The sequence below is a fragment of the Syzygium oleosum genome, unplaced genomic scaffold (assembly GCF_021117445.2).
Source record: "Syzygium oleosum isolate NSW1041296 unplaced genomic scaffold, Sole_v2.1 Sole_v2.18, whole genome shotgun sequence".
NCBI lineage: Eukaryota > Viridiplantae > Streptophyta > Magnoliopsida > Myrtales > Myrtaceae > Syzygium > Syzygium oleosum.
This window is the reverse complement of record NW_026607502.1, coordinates 7,092,926-7,113,316: the sequence shown is the minus strand read 5'-3', so window position 1 is coordinate 7,113,316 and position 20,391 is coordinate 7,092,926. Positions and strand designations below refer to the sequence as shown.

General features: G+C 40.8%; 1 protein-coding gene across 1 annotated transcript; it reads left to right on the top strand.

Moving 5' to 3' along the window:
• Window positions 1-1,034: 1,034 nt before the first annotated feature.
• LOC115687103 (class V chitinase-like) lies at window positions 1,035-3,137 on the top strand. Its single transcript, XM_030612583.2, has 3 exons — window positions 1,035-1,726; window positions 2,003-2,398; window positions 3,087-3,137. The coding sequence occupies exons 1-3, from the start codon at window positions 1,108-1,110 to the stop codon at window positions 3,101-3,103; spliced, it is 1,032 nt and encodes a 343-aa protein (XP_030468443.2). The 5' UTR covers window positions 1,035-1,107; the 3' UTR covers window positions 3,104-3,137.
• Window positions 3,138-20,391: the final 17,254 nt, after the last annotated feature.

The window sequence follows — 20,391 nt, the reverse complement described above, 5'->3', positions numbered from 1 at the left end:
ATGGCTCCTTTGACTCCTGGTAAAGTCTCCATAGACTGACCAAAAAAAAAAAGTCTCCATAGAGAAACAATACGTGTCCCGAACCTTAGACAATTGCCCTTGTCTGCTCAACCAAAAGGATAATCTAATGCATCGTGGCACCGTCGGCTCCGGCGTTGACTAAGATAATCGAACGAGCTCCTCACGAAACAGCGTGCGAAACTTACAAGTTACATCAACAACAGATGGGATTGTGTTGATCGATTCTTACACGTAAGCGCACCGGTTTTGCGGGCATTAACGTTGACTTCCACGTGGGCGAGTTCTGTCTGACCATTTCGCTATTTATCCTATGGATTGCTGCATCTTGCGGCTCCCTTCATTACCATAGCATTTCTATGCGTGAAGGACGGTGGATTGATAAGAAATTCTCGTAACTCAGTTCCACACGCATCACGTGGATTTCGCGTTAGAATCACATGACCTGATGATTGAGATGAAGTGAGTTCATATGCATCAGGTGTATGCAATGCTCGCTCCATTAAAAAGAGTCTTCGAAAGATAAAATCAACATACGAGTCTGTCCCATCATGTAACATTAAATAACGGATCGGACGATTTGAGCCATCACATCTAAAGAATGCCACACGTAACCATGCAAGTATTTTATGAGGCTAGTACATATATTAATTATCGTCAGATTTGGAGAATACATATGGGAACTCAATTTAGAATATGAACTAACACTCATAAAATAATTTCACTTTGCAGTCCATGTGGACATACATGTTCAAATCTATCGTGAAAGGGAGTGATAGAATAGAATTTGCCCTCCTTAATTGACTGGGTCATTCGAGTACAAGAAAATGCCTTATTTGGATGAAATTCTTAGTCACCACCAATATCCACATTTCACTAAACCTGATGTTCTAGACTAGAGTAAGGAAAAAGTCAGAACTCTAAACTTAAGCCCCAGCATGTGCATGTGGTCCAACGCATCCTATATAAAACCGGCTCAAACATGTACAACCTCCTCCACATTACTCATCAAAAATGGCTTCCAACGATAATCACATCCTTCTCTTTCTCTTCTTCTCCTTTCTCTCTCTCCTCCAAATCAACTCATGCATGGCCCAAAACGTCAAAGGAGGCTATTGGTTCCCAGACAGCGGCATCACGGCCTCCGATATCGATTCGACCCTCTTCACTCATCTCTTCTGCGCGTTCGCTGACCTCGATGCGTCGACAAACGAGGTGGTCATATCGTCGGCAAACGCTCAGTCTTTCGCAGCCTTCACTAGTGACGTCCAGCAGAAGAACCCGTCAGTCGTAACCCTCCTGTCCATCGGCGGTGGCAGCTCGAACGCGACCGCCTTTGCAACCATGGCAAGTCAGTCTAGCTCCCGAAAGACTTTCGTCGATTCCTCCATAGCCCTAGCTCGGTCAAACGGCTTTCATGGCCTCGATCTTGATTGGGAATACCCGGACATTGACGAGAAGATGACCAACTTGGGGTTGCTCCTCCAGGAGTGGCGGACCGCGGTGACTGCTGAGGCGGCTAGCTCAGGCGAGGATGCTTTGCTTTTGTCAGCGGCAGTCTATTACTCGCCACACTACTGGTCGCCCACGGATTATCCCGTGGCCGCCATGGCGGCGAACTTGGATTGGATCAATGCTATGGCCTATGATTTCTTTGGACCCGGTTGGTCCTCTACCACAGGACCACTTGCCGCTCTCTATGATCCAGGTATGGGCGGCAACTTTGACTTTTTTGTTGGGTTACAAGCTTTGACTATCCTGAGGTACAACGGAGTTTTCTTAATTTTTTGTATAATGACTTTGAAATTTTGTTACCTCGATGTCAAGAGAATCATAGCATCATCTCCCCTTCAAAGCATACCGTCATATTCCACGAGTAATTAACGTGAACTTTGTTGTCCATTTACAATTCTTCATTGCTCATCAAACTCGCCATTTTCTTGATATATGCTGCATCTGAAATCGTCGGCCCTTATAATTTCAGGGAACGGCTTAAGTGGAGACATCGGGGTGACCGCGTGGATTCAAGCCGGCATGCCGGCGGGGCAGATTGTGCTCGGCTTCCCCTTCTACGGGCGCGCATTCACCCTCACGGATGCCAATGACCACGGCTACTTCGCACCCTTCACCGGGCCGGCGATATCCTCCGATGGGTCAATCGTGTACAATCAGATCACAACGTACATATCCCAAAACAGCGCGACCACAGTGTACAACTCCACGGTCGTGTCCGCCTACTGCTATTCTGGGACGACATGGATCAGCTACGATGATACCCAAACCATCTCTACCAAGGTCACGTACACAAAGGGAAAAGGACTTAAAGGTTACTTTGCATGGCATGTTGCTGGTGATTATAACTGGGTTCTCTCTCAAACAGGTGAATTTACGAGATTTGTTGTTACACACCATATTGCAAAGTCTAACCCTAATCATAGTTACATCCAGTATAGTCAACTGAACCATCATCTTCCAAACGAAATCTAATAATGTACTTGTCTGTTTAGATCAAACTTGCATTACATGCTTTGTCATTTAAGGAAAAATATTTTCTTTGTTTTTCTTAGTTTTTCTTAATGAAGTACAAGAGCGTGAAGGAAAAGCAATATCTAGCAAAGCTCTTGTACTTCATTAAAAAAAAGAAAGATTTTTCTTAAATGACTAAGCATGTAATACAAGTTTGATGATCAAACTTGTATGGCATGCTAAGCTCTCTATGTACAAGGGACAATAAGTGGATATGGATGTTAAGCTTTTAAAATAAAAATGCATGCTCCAGACCGACGCCATTTTAATTAATTTATATCGGTAACGTGGCTTCGATCATTTTGCACGAAGAGATGGTTGCATTGGCGACGCAAAAGTCTATTATATTACGTCAATAAATGCTCAATTTAATATTTGTTTTCAAAAAAATTTCCAAGATTTGGTTCTACTTGGTCGGATCCTTTCGCTATTTCCTCTCTCTTCATGCTATCATTAGAGAAAAAGTCAAACTTTTCTAGATTAGTTGACCGAATTCATCACAGCCTAATTCTAACTCCTTCATTTTCGATCTGTTGTTGCAGCTTCAAGTTCGTGGTGACCTAGACGACATCAGAGGAGACATTATCCACAGGACAGCTACTGATTGAAGTTCAGACCAACAATGTAATGGATTTGTAGTATCCATCTCACAAAACTATGTAATCCTCATAGGCCAATAAAGCAAAGATGCTTTTCTTTTTTTTCCTTCTTTTGTTCATCTCATCTTATAAGACGAAATTGACACGGTAACTTGAGAGGATCAATCAAATGTCAAATGTGTTTTTTTAAAAAATGGGTAAGAAAAAAGAAGTAGTAACGATGCGCTTTACAAAATACAAGTCTCGTTCTTAAGAAAAGGAGGCTAGAATGGAGATTACTGCTGGAGTAGAGATAAACATTCCTCCTGGAATGCTCAGTTTGTAGGAATGTTGATTTCGAAAGGTGTACCAATTGGAACGAGAAAGACGCATATCTATTGTCTCCTACTTTAATCTCATCTATAATCTCCGCGCATGAAACGGCGACATGTAGATGTTTCATTTTTGTATTTACCCACATCAGATCAAAATCCGCAAATCTGGCGCGCCCTCTCTCGCTTCCGTCCTCTGGCCAGATCCACACCCCATTTGCCGCAGCCTCCATCCAACCGTTGCCATCGTCGACAATCGCCATCATATCACCATAGCTTCACTCAATGACAAAGTTCCGTCCCTTCGTTTTCGTCTCCACGACCCTCGTCTCTCTCTCTCTCTCTCTCTCGCACGCATGCGTGAGCTCAATGCCGCCGTCAAGCTTGTGCCCGATTGCTAGAGCTTAATATGGCGTCAGGCTCACCATATTTGACTTGATCATTGATTTGACCGTCGGCAAAAAAAACATGAAAAATGTCAAAAAAATCTTGATATTATATTAGTGTCAATTTAGTCCTAAATCTTTTGGCCTAGTGCCAATCCAGTCTTTGGCTATTTTTGACCAGATATTGCTGACGTAGACATTGGTCAACTTACTTGGCATAGTCGGTGCTGACGTAAACAATTTTTAATAATATTTTTAATATTGTTGAAATTTTTTTATGTTTTTATTTCTTCTTCTCTTTCTCTTTCCCTTTTGTTTTTTTCCTTCATTCTTCCTCTAGCCGGTTGCCGAGGTTCGACAACTAGCCAAAAGTTCCTCGGTGGCCTCTGGCGATCCTCGCAGGCCACTGGCAAGACTTGAGCCCTCGCTAAAGTCCGTGAGGGCGGCCTCACACTAGGTTGGCGAGGGTTAAGCCTTGCTGGCCATAGCAAGGGTCGTGCCTCGCCTAGCCATAGGAAGGCTCACCTAGCCATGGCGATGTAACAACCCCAACTCCATCTCCAGGGTCTTGAGCTGCAAGAGTTATTTTCGCGACGTCCCAGGCTCGTCGCCGTCCCATTTCTTTTATCTTATTAATAAGCATATGCGGAAACGTGTACAAACAAACTCCCAAACAAAATAATAGCTGGAAATCAGGAAATGCACAACAGGCAAAACACGCTATTACCATTATATATTACATAAACATATTTTACAAGCCTTTTTCTACGGGCCATTCCACGTACAAACCATATCTGGTTAAATCACAAGCGAAGGCCAGTATTAATCTTAGCTCCTCTACGTCAACCTCCATCTCGTTGGGTACACCAAATCGAACTGGGGGTGCGGAGCTCATCCTAAAAACATGGAAAACAACAGGAGTGAGTTGAAAACTCAATGAGTAAATTCACTAATACTCATGCAAGATAATGCCTCTCCGTCGTACTAACGCACACAAATATTTTCCCCGTCTTATGTCAATGGCAAATCAATAGCAAAGACTTTGACTTTGCCTTTGCTATGTTTACATGAAAGCTCACATTTTTCCGGTCACATAAAAATGTACAAGAAAATTTACACGTGAAGCCTCGCAACCAATCGGCATGCAAAAATACCCGAAAATATTCACACGCGAATTCATTTATTTTACAGTCGAAATCTATCGGGCATCGCCTCCTCAATACGTGGGTGACAAGTCCTTCGGAATCCTTCGAACATCTGGAAACCTTTGGCTTATCAATAAATACACATACCGGCACACATATAAGATTCATTTATCGTCATCCTGGCTCAACTAGGGCATCCCGACTCAACCAAGGCATCCAGCTTCATACTAGGGATCCTGGCTCAACTAAGGCATCCCGGCTCAACCGAGGCATCCCGGGGCTAGCTTACCGAGGCATCCGGGCTCAACCCAGGTATTTTGGCTCAACTAGGACATCCCGGATCAACGAAGGCATCGCCGCCAACACTATGTGATGACGGTCTTCTTCTTTCATTTAGAAATCACACATCATGAGTCGCACAAGCCGGTTTATTATCCTCTATCTGAACACATGCATACAAGGCCCTAGTTGCGATGTACACATGAAAAGCTCACAAGCTCATAAATCAACAAGCATGGTTAAGAACATCAACATATCACACAAACTACCGCATCCAAGAGTCATGCAACCATGCACAAGAACAACGTAAAATAATTGACACGGGATTCATTTATTACATAACCGAAATCCATTAGTGATAGTTTAGTCCCTCGTATGATCATGCGGTAGCAAACAAGACTTTGGTTCTTATCTTTCATTTTTAGTTGATTCAAGAATGAAGCCCGAGGGCGTGCAAAACACGTGTATGAAATGACTTACCGTGGTTGAATACAAATAGGTATGCCAGGCACGAATCAAGGCCCGAGACTCGAATCGCTACACTTTAGCACCGACCTAGACCAAACTTGACATTGGAACAAGACTTCTCAATATTGTCCAAGCCTAAGAGAGGCCCGATCCGACATGCCTACGTTTCACGATCAATGCCAATGGGAACCTTTTCTTCGATGCACGGGATGTGCTCGACTCTCAACAAAATGAATCATGAGCAAACCATACAATAACAAGCACAAACTTGTATAGGTGTACACACGAAAAATTTCACTTAAGAACAAGTAGACCACCATTGAAAATAAAGTCATCTCAACAATAATAATGGTCACATGAATATTGCTAGCAAGAACCAACGCTCACAAGAACAAAACCATTTCAAGCAATAACAACTTCCCAAGTCGCGTTCCAATCACGTAACACACCGCCCTATGCAAGTGTTAGGGAATTCACTCACCTGCAAGCACAAGAAAACGTCTACGGGGGTTGAGTGGGGAAATGGCGATCAGCGGCGGAGAACGAACAATAGAGAGGGAGAGAGGTGATCGGCGTGAGGGTGAGGGAGAGAGAGGGAGACGTGAGAGTGAGAGACGAGAGAGGAAGAGGAGGTGGTGTATGGTGAGGAAAAGAGGAGGGGTGCCTCTATTTATAGGCAAACTCTCTTCAACTACTAACTTGTTCACCAAGTTAAAAGTCAAGACTTGCTCCCCAAGTTGCTCTCCAAGTTTTTGACTCTCTAGAATCTTTCCTAAGCCTCCTTCTTGCCTCTTACTTTCAAGACTCACTTTAGGGTAATGATAGCCCTAATTCTTAGGGACACATAAGCTTGCATTAAATGGCTAATTTCCAAGAGGAATTAAGGCAACTTGGTTTTCAAGAAAACTTATTCCTCAAGCCACAAAAATAGGTAATTATGCCCTAGTAGTTTAAGGACACCTCCTAAGCCAAGAAAATCATTACCCTCATTAATGTCATTTGGATCTATGCACATTAATGGCTTATCTTGGTCTCCAAGTCTCAAAGTAGTGAAATCATGACCTAGTATTCTTAGGGACACCTAAACCCCTTGAGTAGAGATAAGTACAGCGCAAGTGCCATAACTTTTGTACGGAGGACACTTAAGTGCCATAACTTTTTTTTGGCTCACTTGAGTGCCATAACTTTCAAAAAAATAATCACCTAAGTGCCACTTACGAGCTGGTTGTGAGGGCCCGAAACCGCGGCTTTTCCGGTCGAACGGTGACCTTCCCGGCGATGCGAGCACCACCAACTTGAAGAGGGGGTGTCGGTGAATCATTCCATGGCCTCCGTTCATCTCGAAATTTCCGTTTTAGCCTCCATTGACGAAGGTAAAAATTCGAAAAAATAAAAAATAATATTAAAAAATTGGACGAAAAGTGAATTGGGTAGATTTGGGACAAAAGTAAAAGTTTGAGGTTTTTTATAAGACAAAAAAAAAGTTTGGGATATAATTGGGAGAAAGGGTAAAGTTTGGGGTTTTTTAGGGAATTGGGCCCATTTTTTTCCCAATTAGTTGTAATATTTTTTTACGTCTGTATATATATTTTTCATCTAGAGGCAGTTCAAGTGTTCCTTCTTTTGTCTTTTAACCTTTTTAAAAGGAAAAGTACCAAAAAAGATCTAAACTTAATATATTAGTATCAATTTAGTTCTAAACTTTTCTATTAGATCAATTTAGTCCTAAACATCTTCACATTGGTAATAATTCAGTCCATCTGGCCAAATTAGATCTGAAATCATTGACGTGGACATCAGCTGTTTTACGTGACACGGCCAGCGCATATGTGAATATTTTAAATAATATTTTGAAATTTTTAATAATTTTTTTTTTATTATAAGGTACGACTAGGTGATGTACTTCTCTCAAAAGTAAATAGAATTTAATGATTTTGTAAAATTTGCAAGAAAAGTTCAAAATGAGAAAGAGATAACATTTCTTGTATAAAAACTGACCATAAAAAAGAGCTTTCCTAAGTTTTGCGCAAAAAATGGTTTTAAGCACAATTTCTCTTCTCTTTACACTCGACATCAAAATGGGATTATAGAGGTAGAATCAATCTCTTCAAGACACGGTTAAGACATGGTTAAGACCATGCTGATAAAGTGATGTGTTTCAACTTATTTTTGGGTTGAAGCTGTTGCTGTTGCTTGTTTTATTGGCAACTGTGTTTTTCTAAGACTATTGTTTGATAAAACTCCCTATGAGATTTACAAAAACAGAAAGCCAAGCATATTATATTTTCATATCTTTTGGTGCAAATCTTATATTCTCAAGAACGCCAATGACAATATTAGAAAGTTCAAACCAAGAGCAGGTGAAGGTATATTTCTTAGCTACTCTACTTCAAGCAAGGCATACCATGTGTTTAATAATGCCTTGTTTAGTAACAATTCTATTTTTCTATTTTTCTATTCTTTTATTCTCCAAAATAGAAAAAAAAATAGAAATCCATTTGGTAACATCAACTAATTTTTTTATTCCTCAGAATAGATCAATGGTCACGGGATAGATTTGGGACAGAAATAAAAAGTAAAAAAAAACCTACTTATTTGTTACTAGGAACAAAAAGAGAAATAAGGCCATTTTAGAAAAACAAGCTCAACGTAACCTAATGCTTGCCTTTAAACAATGGACACAAGGTCTGGTCTCTTGACCCGGTCTAAGTCCCAATTTTTCTGAATAAAAAATAAAAATAAAATGAATAAAATAATAAAAAATTCATAAATTTTGGAAAAAATTTTAAAAAATAAATTTTGAGTAATTTTTCTAGATTTTAGTGTTAATTCTAGTTTAGAATAAAAAATGTGAAAATCTTTTAATGAAAATTGGATTCAAAATTGAATAAGTTTTTAGGGCTTTATTATATGGATTTTTTAATGTCGTTTTCTTTTAGAGACAATGCTAGGTGGCAAAAGTTTGGCGATTCCAGGCTTCTTCCCTTAAGATTCTCTTGGAGACATCCTTTAAAATCATCTGTAATTCTGTTTTAATAGAAAATTAGATGGCTATGAATAAGTCTTTTGCATTACCATTTGTCTTGTGTTCATAGCAGTTGAATAAGCTTGTGCTCCGTGGATTTTCGATGTCATTTGCTTGAAGGTTTGATGAGTTGACTCATTTCTGCTCTTAAAGTTCAGCTACAGTTTACCGGAGTTCCTCAAATTTCTGATTCTATAGCTACAACTTTACACTACCAGAAGGTATACCGGGTCCAGAACCATACTATTGATCTCAACTTTCCAGGCACCAAAGATTGCTTCCATCCTCAATTTTTTCGTCGTTGCCATTCTACCAAGCAATGTTTGTTCTTCTTCTTGCAACTAAAAAAGCTTGTATATCGGTAAGATCTAACTGTTATTATCTTGACATTCTTCTATTGCAATATTGTTCCTAAATTATTTTAATTTTCGCAATATCACCTATTCACCCCCCTCTAGGTGATCTATTTAGCCATAACACAGTGACCATAGAATGAGTGTTCAGTGTGACTTTGACTTTTGATTCTGACCCTTTGCCCGTTTAATCCTAACTTTAAATGTTAGTTTTTTTAACATAAAAAAGATAAACGTATTTATAATTGCGAAATTAAAACGTGAAGAAATAAATATGTCGCCTTCTCAAAGTACATATATATTAATATGAGAAAGGTAGAGCTTTGTTGGAGGGAGGGAGGGAGGTAGGGAGGGAGAGGACGGGGTTGAAGCGAAGCTAGAGATTGCTAAGTAGTAATGGTTATTACGAATTTAAACATGAAAATCTAGACGTAAAAGATAATTTCATGAACAATTGAGTAGTTAATTTTGAATATACTACCTCTCTAAAAAATATCCTGTAAAAGATACTATGTATAGGCTACATGGTGGGTACCGAATTAGTGGCACAACCTCCTCGGACTTACCAATTCTAAACTTTTGGAGCCTAGAAATTGCCCTGCCACCTCTAATGCCCATCTTAAAGCTTACCGATAATGTCAATTTCATAGCAAATTTCGCTGATTCTCCGGAGCCCAATTTCTATTCACAAAGTTGAATACTTTTATGGCAGCACAAATGCTACAAATAACATCTCATCATATAGTGATCCGTCACCAATTAGACAATCGACACTTGCCATATTAAGAATCTATCTTTTAGTAAAGGGTGTATATCATTCGACAAAGGATTTTAGATTATATAGGATATGTAACTTATTCATCCCTTACATACATGCACCATACTTGTTAATGGAAAAAGGTTAGCGGTGTTAATGAGCATAACAAAATACAAGTTTGGGTTAGGCAAACACGAGTTGCAACATTTTTTAAGATGTGACATGCACCAACTTCGGAGTTATGAAGGGTAAAATGAAACTTTCCCTAAAATGTTAAAATGAGATCTCACATTCTTCTTACAAATGCATGGAGCTTGAGGTGATTTTCCTCATTGTAAGTGATGTACTTTTTTCTTCGTGCCAAGTTGGAAAAAATTAGCTCCAACTATATTTTTAATTGGTGTTCAACTTATAGAAATACCAATACGCAAACTTAACTAAAATTAAATATGGATGATGCCTATATTTTTAAATAATAAGAGAGATTGCATATAGTTGGTGCATGGAGAGGGAGCCTCTAAGGTGTAGACATGTGGCCACCCAACTCACTTTGCTTTTTGTTTTCTTTTATTTCTTCGATTTAAGATCATGTGATATTTTGTGCGGTTTGCTTCCTTTAAAAAATTGCAAATTGGCACAAGAAAAATTAAAAACAAGTAGAACATGAGGTCCCAAAATTAAACTGTTCATCATAAAAAAATTGCAAAAATCAAAATTATTTGGAATAGTCGGGCCAAAAGTTAAAGCAAAGAAGTAAGAATATTTCATTTCCTCACAGACGGACGAGCCGACTCTCTTTTTCTTTCTATTAGCGAAGCCTTGGATGCTGAAGCTTTCTAATGCCCTATTTATAGGCACCGATCAACCGATTTAGGAACCTTAGCTTTTGGAACAAATTTTTTTGAATTGTGTAGCCAAAATCCCTCAACAAAAGATTCACACGTTCAGCCACGGAGATTGATGCCCACAAATTTTGAAACACAAAATCCTAAACTTTATGAACCTTAGCTTCACGTACACGTCAAGAGCCCCTCATCCTTCATTTTCTTGTGAAAGCATTTATTGTATGTCCCCCAAATAGTTCCCTACTGGGAGACTTACTATTTGCTACATGGCAGCCTATAGACATTGATTTCTAGGTCCAATGATGCCCCCGTTGCACGGTTCAGTTAGAGGACAAATACTTCATGCGAACGTTTCTGGGAACGTACTGATTGTGTCGGTGCTTTAAACTTTTCCCATTTTCTTTTGAACTGGCAACCATTGCGTTTCACATTGACTCTAAATAGAAGAGGTCAGTGATGGCCTTGGAGACTCGGAAAAAAAGATTCGCAGGGCCGGATGAGAAAAATAATTGCCAAATGCTTTTCGGTAATGTGACGGTGATTGTCGTCTCTATCGTATCCCTGATTCAATTGGGAAGTTTGAATGATCGACTGAATTAAACTTGTTATGTACAAGTATTTAGGAAACACCTAAATTCATTGGAGATTTGAAATACGGGAAAATTTAGCATATTGTTGAAAGTGAGAAATTAAGTAATTTACCTATTACTACTAGCAAGTTGGGCAAGAAATACAACTCAGTCTTGTTATATGGTAAAACAATGCAATTGGTTAGGTATACTGGCAGTAATTTACAAACAAGGCCAACAAACAAACGCAATAGTAAGTTATCAACATCTTTAGAAATTTGCCACTCAAACAAAAACCTAATGGCAGAGATGGCAAGTTTCTGGTGAAGTCAGTGATTTACCAAACGAGATCCAATTGTACGATAGCCAGCGGAGTAAGCCATGTTTTAATTTTAAGTACAATGAGCCCGTTTGGTTCGACTTTGGAGGAATGTCTTTAGGGGAATGTGAATACCTTTAGGCTAAATGGATTTTCTAAAATGCAAGTAGTGTTTGGTAAGTGTTTTTTAAAAGGGAAAATACCACCAAAAACTCCAAACTATGCCACTTGTGACAAATTTACCCTAAACTTTTTTTAGTGATACGAAAAATCCCAAACTATGTCACTTGTGACAAATTTACCCTGAACTTTTTTTTGTTACACTAAAAACCTCAAATTATGCCCATTGTGATACATTTACCCCACAACAATTGGGTCCAAGGGCATTTTTGTCTTTTTCCTTTGTTGACACCTAAATTTTGGCGTATCATTTAGTCGTAATTTGTATAGAAAATTAGGGATTAAATTTTTAACCCCTAAACAAAAATATTTAGGTTGCATAACATATAGTTTAAATTCATTTTAGATTAATTGCATTTTGCATCGGACCGGCGGTCACGAACGAGCTTAAATTTCATCGAATGGGACTCGGCTCGCTTGGAATGCAAGGGCCGGGAATTACAAGTCAAACGGGCTCGGTTGTTTTAATTTGAGCTTAATTCAGCCCATTATCCTTAATTAATTCAGCCCATTTAAATTAAATTAAAATCTAAGCCCAAGCCTAAGCCCATTAGGACTAGAGAGCCCATCTAATTGACCTAGATTAGTGTTATATATACATCATTAGGTCAGGATTTTAGGGAGGACACACAATTTCGGACACAGTTTTTCAGATCAGAATTTTCAGAGAGAAAAAGTGAGAGAAGAAAAAAAAGAAGAAGAAGAAGAGAGAGAGAGCGCCGCTCCCCGCGCGGCCGCACGTCGCCGCCCGGAGCCCCGCCGCACCATCTCACCGCGCCGCTGCTGCCTCGTGATTCTGTTCCCCGCGCCGCCGCACGCCCGATGTCGCATCATCTCCGTCTGCTGCGTCAACCGCCGCCGCTTGCCCCTGCTCACAGCCATACTTCTGGCTGTGAATCACTTCTGCCCCGAAGTCAACACTGCCATGCCCACGTTGACCACTCCAACGTCAGTCCACGGAAGTCTCACGTCGAATTCACGTCTACAAATTGGGGAGAAGGAGGAGAGTTGCACAGGGACTCTCTAAAGACAATATACAAAAGAAGCAATATGGCGGTGTAGTTTTGAAGAGCAAACAGGAAGTGAAGGTTGAGTAAAGCAAGTGAAGAGCAAACAAGACATTGTCTAAGATTCATCTTCTTGTTCTGCGACGTGGGGACACCAACATTGACGATGCTCCCTGCGGTAAACGAGTCTTGATCAGTGGAGGTTCTTTCACTCCTCCGGTGCTCATTCTTCACATGTTCCGAGATTTTGCTGCGACGATCCCCTCACGCAAGCCACCGAACACCCCCACCGAACTGAAAGTCCACACGATCCAGCAAGTTCGTGAACTGTACCACCGTGCCGGACGCCACCGTGAGTTGCCACGCCGACGCCGCGTCGCCCGTCGTCCGAGTCCGATCCCGATCCACAATTCGAATTTGGAAGTTATCTGCAAATTAGGTAATTCAACATTATCCGATATTTTCAGAATATTTAATTTCCTAATATGGGTGTTTGAATATTTCGTGAATATCATGTGGATATTTAGATATCTTAGGATAATGTTCGATCTATCCGCAATATTTTTAATTATTCAAAATTAGGAAAACTTCCTAATTTAGCAACGTATCTGGACAACTATCCGACCTTATCCCTAAGGTTCGATACGCGGCGATACGGAAAATTATTATCCTATCCATAACCACTTGGGTACGATAATGATTTTTATCCGCTTTCCAAATTTGAATAATCGGCTTTCCGTCGATATCTATAACCCTATAGATATGACCGATAGTTTGATTTTTGTGCCTAATCCGAGTTTGAAACAAATATGGCGGATCGCGTGGACGTTTTGAATGTGGTTGCTATCCTTGTTTATTTAATTGCTTTCCTTTTTCAAATAAACAGAAAATTCAAAAAAAATATTAATTAGATTTGTATTAGAGTTTTTGCATGTCTAGGAATCCTAAATATATCTAGAAGATAGAGTAGTTATTTAATTTAAATTAGGACTTGAGATGATTTATTTCCTAGTTTAAACTAAGTAATATTCTAATCTTAATAGATTATTCAGGTTAATTCATGATTTCGAATTTTAACAAAAATCCTAAAAAGAAATCATGCTATGGTAGATTAAGTCATCATAGTTTGCATGTTAATTTAGGCATTTTTATTATTCCGAATTTAAATTGAGAAAATACCAAAAATAATCATTCGTCCTGTCATTGGAAATAGGTCACGTCGTCGCACGACATATAGTTTGCATGCTAGGTTGCATTAATCGCATGTCATTTTCGCATGTCATTGCATATAGGCTAGATTTCATTTAAATAAGTGAAAATCCAAAAAAAGAAATTGAGTGAATTGCTTGTTAATTAGAAATCATATTAGGGTGTCAATGTGATTTTCTAGCTAACAATGCATATGCTTACGTTGCTTCCAGGTAAGTAATTCTTCCAAACTTGCAATTTATTTAATGCTTTCTGGGTGTTAAATTGGTGGTTTGCGCACTCGCATGAACACCTCACATGTTAGTAACTAAGTTGAAATGGATCCAAACTGCCTGCCAAAACATTTTTGAAAAGAAAAGGTACCGAAAGGGCGTTAGACCAGATATAGCGTAATCAAGTCCTCGGGCTTAGAATCTCTGGTTTGTAGGAATAAAACATATCTCCTTATGTTTTATTTAGGTTTCTAATCAACCTACCATAAATTGATTAGTGGCGACTCCGAGCATAAAAACTTTTGCATGTTAAAAACTTAAACTCTAAGTTGCGAATTGGTAGGGCTTGGGAGGGCCCGAGTTAAGATTAGTCTTAACAATCCATTAGCCTGAGAAAAATTTTAGGTCGCAACAGCTTGGCGACTCCGCTGGGGACTTGAGTTAAAACTCTTAGTGGACTTAGGCCAGTTTTTCTTTTCAAAAAATATTTTTGTTTGGCAGCGAGGATCCCAGGTACGTCCCTAACAGTTTAGGTGTTAAATGTTTTTGCAGAATGGGAGGTATAAGGGGAGGCGTGATTGTTAACCCTTGTTTTGCAGGGAGGTGTTTGGATGTATGGTTTATTTTGTGCACGAAGCGTTGTTTGATATGACATGTTGTGCATGCCTTGCATTTACACTACACTGCACACACTACCCGCTGCCGGACCTGGGCGGCACAGGTTTAGGATGGTACTGAGACAGCGAACACCTCGACCACACCCGTGTGGTACGGGTCGCCCTCCTCAGTCCCGAAAGTTCTTTCACGGTGTCATTGAGTTCCCACCACGGTTACACCCTTTGCAACCCGGGTTGGCTCCTTGACTAAGCCGGAGTCAGGGGAATCCCAGCCTAACCACCACCATGACTGGTTTAGCTCGGTAATCTTCGCGTCTCCATTTTGCAAGCCAGAGTCTAGATAGAAATCGAACCTCACATTTCATGCGCATGTCTATGTGGTTGCCATGGTCCTACCAGGTGAAGTAAGTCTTCTGAACCTTTATCTTGCAATTTACTTATTTTCTCATAATTTTTTGGGTGGTCCATGACAGGTCTAGGTAGGTTTTAATTTGAAAGCCATAATCATTGAGTCCTTTGAAAAGAAGAAAGAAAGAAAGAAAGAAAGCCTTTTTTTAGAGAATTTATTTCCTGGGTGTGTCATAGGTAATTATTTTCACAAGAGGTTGTCATCGTTTTTATAACAAAAAATGGAAAAAAAAAACTTTAGAGAATTTGTTTTCAGTTCATAGTTTCTAGGGAGTCTTAATTTTTGGTTTTCCTAGTTTTATGATTAGGGATTTCGATGCGTCTATTTCCTAGGTTGTGTCTAGAGTGTTATTTATATTTCTTTGCTTAGAGCACTTTTCCATAAAGTCTCGTTCATATACGAGTATTTTTATGAATAAATGAAGAATGAAAAAGACTAGAAAGCGTGTCATGAACCAACCTTGTCTGGACCATGTGCTTATTTAGTTCATTTCTCTTGAATTAGGTGACTACGGATCATCCACAGTTATTGATCCATCGTTCGAGCCTCGCCAAGGGGCAACCTCGCCGAGTTCTTTCGTTGTTGCTCCTCCACCACCGTGAGCTCACCGCCCGGCATAAACCGCAGCTCCGTCCACCACTTGCCGTTCTCGCGGCGACTGCGGCTTCTCTGCATAAACGCCGCCCGTGTCTTTGTTTCTCGGAGCCCCATACGTCTGCTAGCCGCCGAGCAGAGACACCCCTAGCTGCGAGCCACCATCGTGAGGAAGTTGATACTCGAGCTAGGTGATTATGGATTGCCGACCATCAGCCGTTCATACGTGGCCACGGGCAAAAACAACTGATCAAAATGAAGTGTTGAACTGTGTTGCTAATGACATGAATAAGCGAATTGCGAGCCTCCAAAATCAAGTTGATGAGTTGCGTGCTACTATGGCCTATCTCGTCAAGCAGAAGCACCGTGATGACATGGATACCTCATCTTCGATAGGGAATTTCGACCCGAAGGAAAAAGACAAAATGGTCCTTGAATGGTCTAGTTTCTCTGAAGTAGCAGAGTTTGACACCGCGATGGAGAGACTGGTAACATATTTGGAAGGGAGAATATCTGACTTGGAGGGTTTGTCACACAAGATCAAGGAGGGTGAAGAACCCAAGCGCACGTTATTCATTGTCCCAAGCACCTTGATTTCCCTATTTAAATAGGGGCATCTTTGATTGTGTTAATCCTCCCCTACATGGGAGTATTTCTTGCTTTCTAGAATTTCATTTGTTTTCTAGGATTTTTAATTTTCTGAACTTTCAATTATGCTTAGGACTTGTTTGTTACAATTTCCATTCCAATAAATGTAATTCATTTGGTGATAATCAATGAAATTACAAATTATTTTCATTTTTGAGGGCATGTTGAGGTACATCAAACCAGCCCGGTGATGATATCTAACCAATAAAAGAAAAATATAGTCCAAGGACAATTCTGAGGCTTGGACTTCTTCATGCTTCCTCGTGTTAAAACCTTTTCGAAAAGAATTTCGAAAAAAAAAAGTCACAAAAAAAAATCAAAAGAAATAAAAATACACTATTTAGCCCGTTTGTCCTTCTGAACCCCCTACTTTATGTTTCAGGGGCAATCTTGTGACACGCAAGGGTATGGGAATGGTCCAATCTGATGAATTATGTGCCGCCGAACTTGATCTCGATGACACCAATGAACTCGAAGATTCCTCGGATCTTCAGCGCGATCTAGAGCATCATGAAAGATCTAAAGTCCTGACGGTAGACCAAACTATCACCGTCAACCTGAGTGATTCCGGAGAACCCAAAGAGGTGAAGATAGGAGCAACCCTTCCCGAAGGTGAAGCAAAACGCTTGGTCCAACTGCTGAAGGATTACCGGGATATCTTTGCATGGTCGTATGCCGATATGCCGGGTTTAGACCCTTCTATCGTGGAGCATAGTCTACCTACTAATCCAAGCATGCCGCCCAAGAAACAGAGGCTACAGAGAACCAAGCTTGAACTTTCGAAGAAAATAGAGGAGGAGGTCATGAAGCTCTTGAAAGTGGGATTCATCGAAGTCACCCAATACCCCAGCTGGGTGGCCAACATCGTGCCAGTCATGAAGAAAGATGGTCGAGTTCGGGTTTGCATCGATTACCGCGACCTAAACAAGGCCAGCCCTAAAGACGATTTCCCTTTGCCACACATAGATGTTTTGATGGACAGCACCGCTGGGTTCGAGCTGTTTTCCTTCATGGATGGGTTCTCGGGTTATAATCAAATAAAAATGAAAGACGGCAATAAAGAAAAAACGGCGTTCATTACCCCTTGGGGGACATTCCATTACAAGGTCATGCCCTTCGGCCTTAAAAATGCCGGGGCAACATATCAACGGGCAATGGTGACGCTTTTCCATGACATGATGCATAAGGAGATCGAGATCTATGTCGATGACATGATTGCCAAGTCTCAACCCGGAAAGAGTCATGTTAATTCCCTGAAAAAGTTGTTCGACAGACTCCGTGAGTTTAAACTCCGTCTCAACCCAGCGAAATGCATATTCGGAGCAACCTCGGGCAAATTACTCGGGTTCATAGTAAGCAGCAAGGGCATTGAAGTTGATCCTTCCAAAGTAAAAGCTATATGTGAGTTACAACCCCCATCGACCGTGAAAGAAGTGCGAAGCCTCCTGGGTAGGTTGAACTACATAGCCCGCTTTATTTCCCAGCTCTCTAAAACTGCTAAGCCATTTTTCAAACTTCTAAAGAAGAATGCTCAAGTAGAATGGGACGATGATTGTCGGGAAGCGTTTAATGAATTAAAACGGTACCTGATGAAACCACCAGTGCTAGTCCCACCAATGCCGGGCCAGCCTTTGATCCTTTACCTCACGATTCATAGCGAGTCTATAGGTGCGATGCGAGCCCAGAAAAGTCCTGAAGATGGAAAAGAGCGAGCCATTTATTACCTGAGTAAGAAGTTCACCGTCTCGGAGTTGAATTATCCTGAAGCCGAGAAGACTTGCGCTGCACTAGTATGGGTGCTCCATAGGCTGCGACAATATACATTGCATTACCAGACTTTGCTTGTGACTGAGAATGATCCCATCAAGTATTTACTTGATCAACCGGCTTTGGTAGGGAAGTTAGCCAAGTGGCAGATTTTAATTTCAGAATTTGATGTCCAGACGATGTCGCAGAAGTCAGTTAAAGGCCAAGTAATTGCTGATGTGTTAGCCGAAAATCTTGGAATCCCTGATGATGATAGATATTTCCCAGAAGATCGCATTTTGGTAATAAAGGAAGATACATGGACCATGTTTTTTGATGGAGCTGTAAACTTGGCTGGTTCTGGCACTAGGGCAGTTTTAATATCCCCAGATGGGCAATATTATCCAGTAGCAGCAAAGTTGGTGTTCCCATGTACCAACAACATAGCCGAGTACGAAGCTTGCATCCTTGGACTCCAAGCTGCAGTGGAAATGGGGATAGCCAAGTTGAAAGTGTTTGGTGATTCTGCTCTGATTATTCTCCAAACTGTAGGGGAGTGGAAGACGAGAGACACCAAACTGGTGCCGTACCATGAATACCTCGAAGAAATCATAGAGGAATTCGAGGATATCTCTTTTGAGTACTTGTCGAGATCCCATAATCAGTTCGCCGACGCGCTAGCTACATTATCATCCATGCTGCAAGTGACTGGTGGAATAGAGGTAGAACCCCTTAAAATTGAAGTCCTGACAAAACCGGCCTACTGTATGGTTGTAACTGGAGAACCTGACGAGAAGCCATGGTATTATGATATCATGAGTTACATCCAGAAACAAGAATTTCCTGAGGGAAGCACCCCGGCTGACAGGAAGTACATAATGAAAATGGCTTCAAAATTCTTTGTCAGTGGTGAAAAGCTGTACAAAAGATCCTATGATTCGATCCTACTGAGGTGTGTAGATGCGGCTGAAGCTACCAGAATCATGCAAGAAGTACACGAGGGAATATGTGGTCCACACATGAATGGTCACATGTTAGCAAAGAAGATCATGAGGTTGGGTTATTATTGGCTTAGCCTTGAAAGTGATTGCATCCAGCATGTTCGAAGATGTCATCGCTGTCAGGTTCACGGGGATAAAATAAATGTTCCTCCGACGGAATTACATCAGTTGTCTGAGCCATGGCCTTTTTCAATGTGGGGTATTGATGTAATTGGCCCAATTAATCCCAAGGCATCGAACGGACACCGGTTTATCTTGGTCGCGATTGATTATTTCTCCAAGTGGATTGAAGCGGCATCTTATGCAAACGTCACTGCAAAGAATGTTGTAAGATTCATTAGGCGAGACATAATCGCTCGTTATGGTGCCCCTGAAGCTATTGTCACCGATAATGGGACAAATTTAAACAACAAGTTCATAGATCAGTTGTTCAATGAGTTCAAGATCCAGCACTTGAATTCATCTCCCTATCGTCCACAGATGAATGGAGCAGTTGAAGCTGCTAACAAGAACATCAAGAAGATCCTAGCCAAAACGGCTGAAAACTATCGTGACTGGCATGAAAGGTTGCCATTTGCACTAATGGCGTATCGGACTTCCATCCGAACCTCTGTTGGAGCGACACCTTTTTCCTTAGTGTATGGCATGAAAGCAGTCCTGCCCGTCGAAGTAGAGATCCCTTCCCTGCGAGTCTTGTCTCAAGTGGAGTTATCCGAGGCGGAATGGATGCAACAAAGGCATGAGCAGTTGAACCTAATAGATGAGAAGCGATTGAAAGCCATTTGCCACGGTCAAACCTATCAGCAGAGGATAGCTGGATCCTTCAACCAAAAGGTGCGTCCAAGACACTTCGAGGTAAATGACCTAGTCCTAAGGAAGGTACTGCCAGTCTTTCCTGTTCCTGGGGGTAAATTTGCCCCAAACTACATTGGTCCATATGTGGTTAAAAAGGTGCTTCCCGGAGGTGCCCTAATTCTTGCAGAAATGGACGGTCGTGAGTTCTCCACTCCTGTTAATTCTGATGCTGTGAAGATATATTACCCCTGATAAAATCTAACATTTTGCAGCAAAAGTTTTCAAGTGTTTGGTTTCATATTCTGAATTGCAAACATTTCACTGATGAATAAATGGTTTCAACCAATTTCAAGTTAAGATGTTTGTATTGGCT

What these genes read in the sequence shown, in the direction of transcription:
- LOC115687103 (XM_030612583.2), top strand. Translation starts at nt 1,108, where the DNA reads ATGGCCCAAAACGTCAAAGGAGGCTATTGGTTCCCAGACAGCGGCATC. An exon ending in TGCCGCTCTCTATGATCCAG is followed by an intron (nt 1,727 to 2,002) that starts GTATGGGCGGCA and finishes TTATAATTTCAG; the next exon opens with GGAACGGCTTAAGTGGAGAC.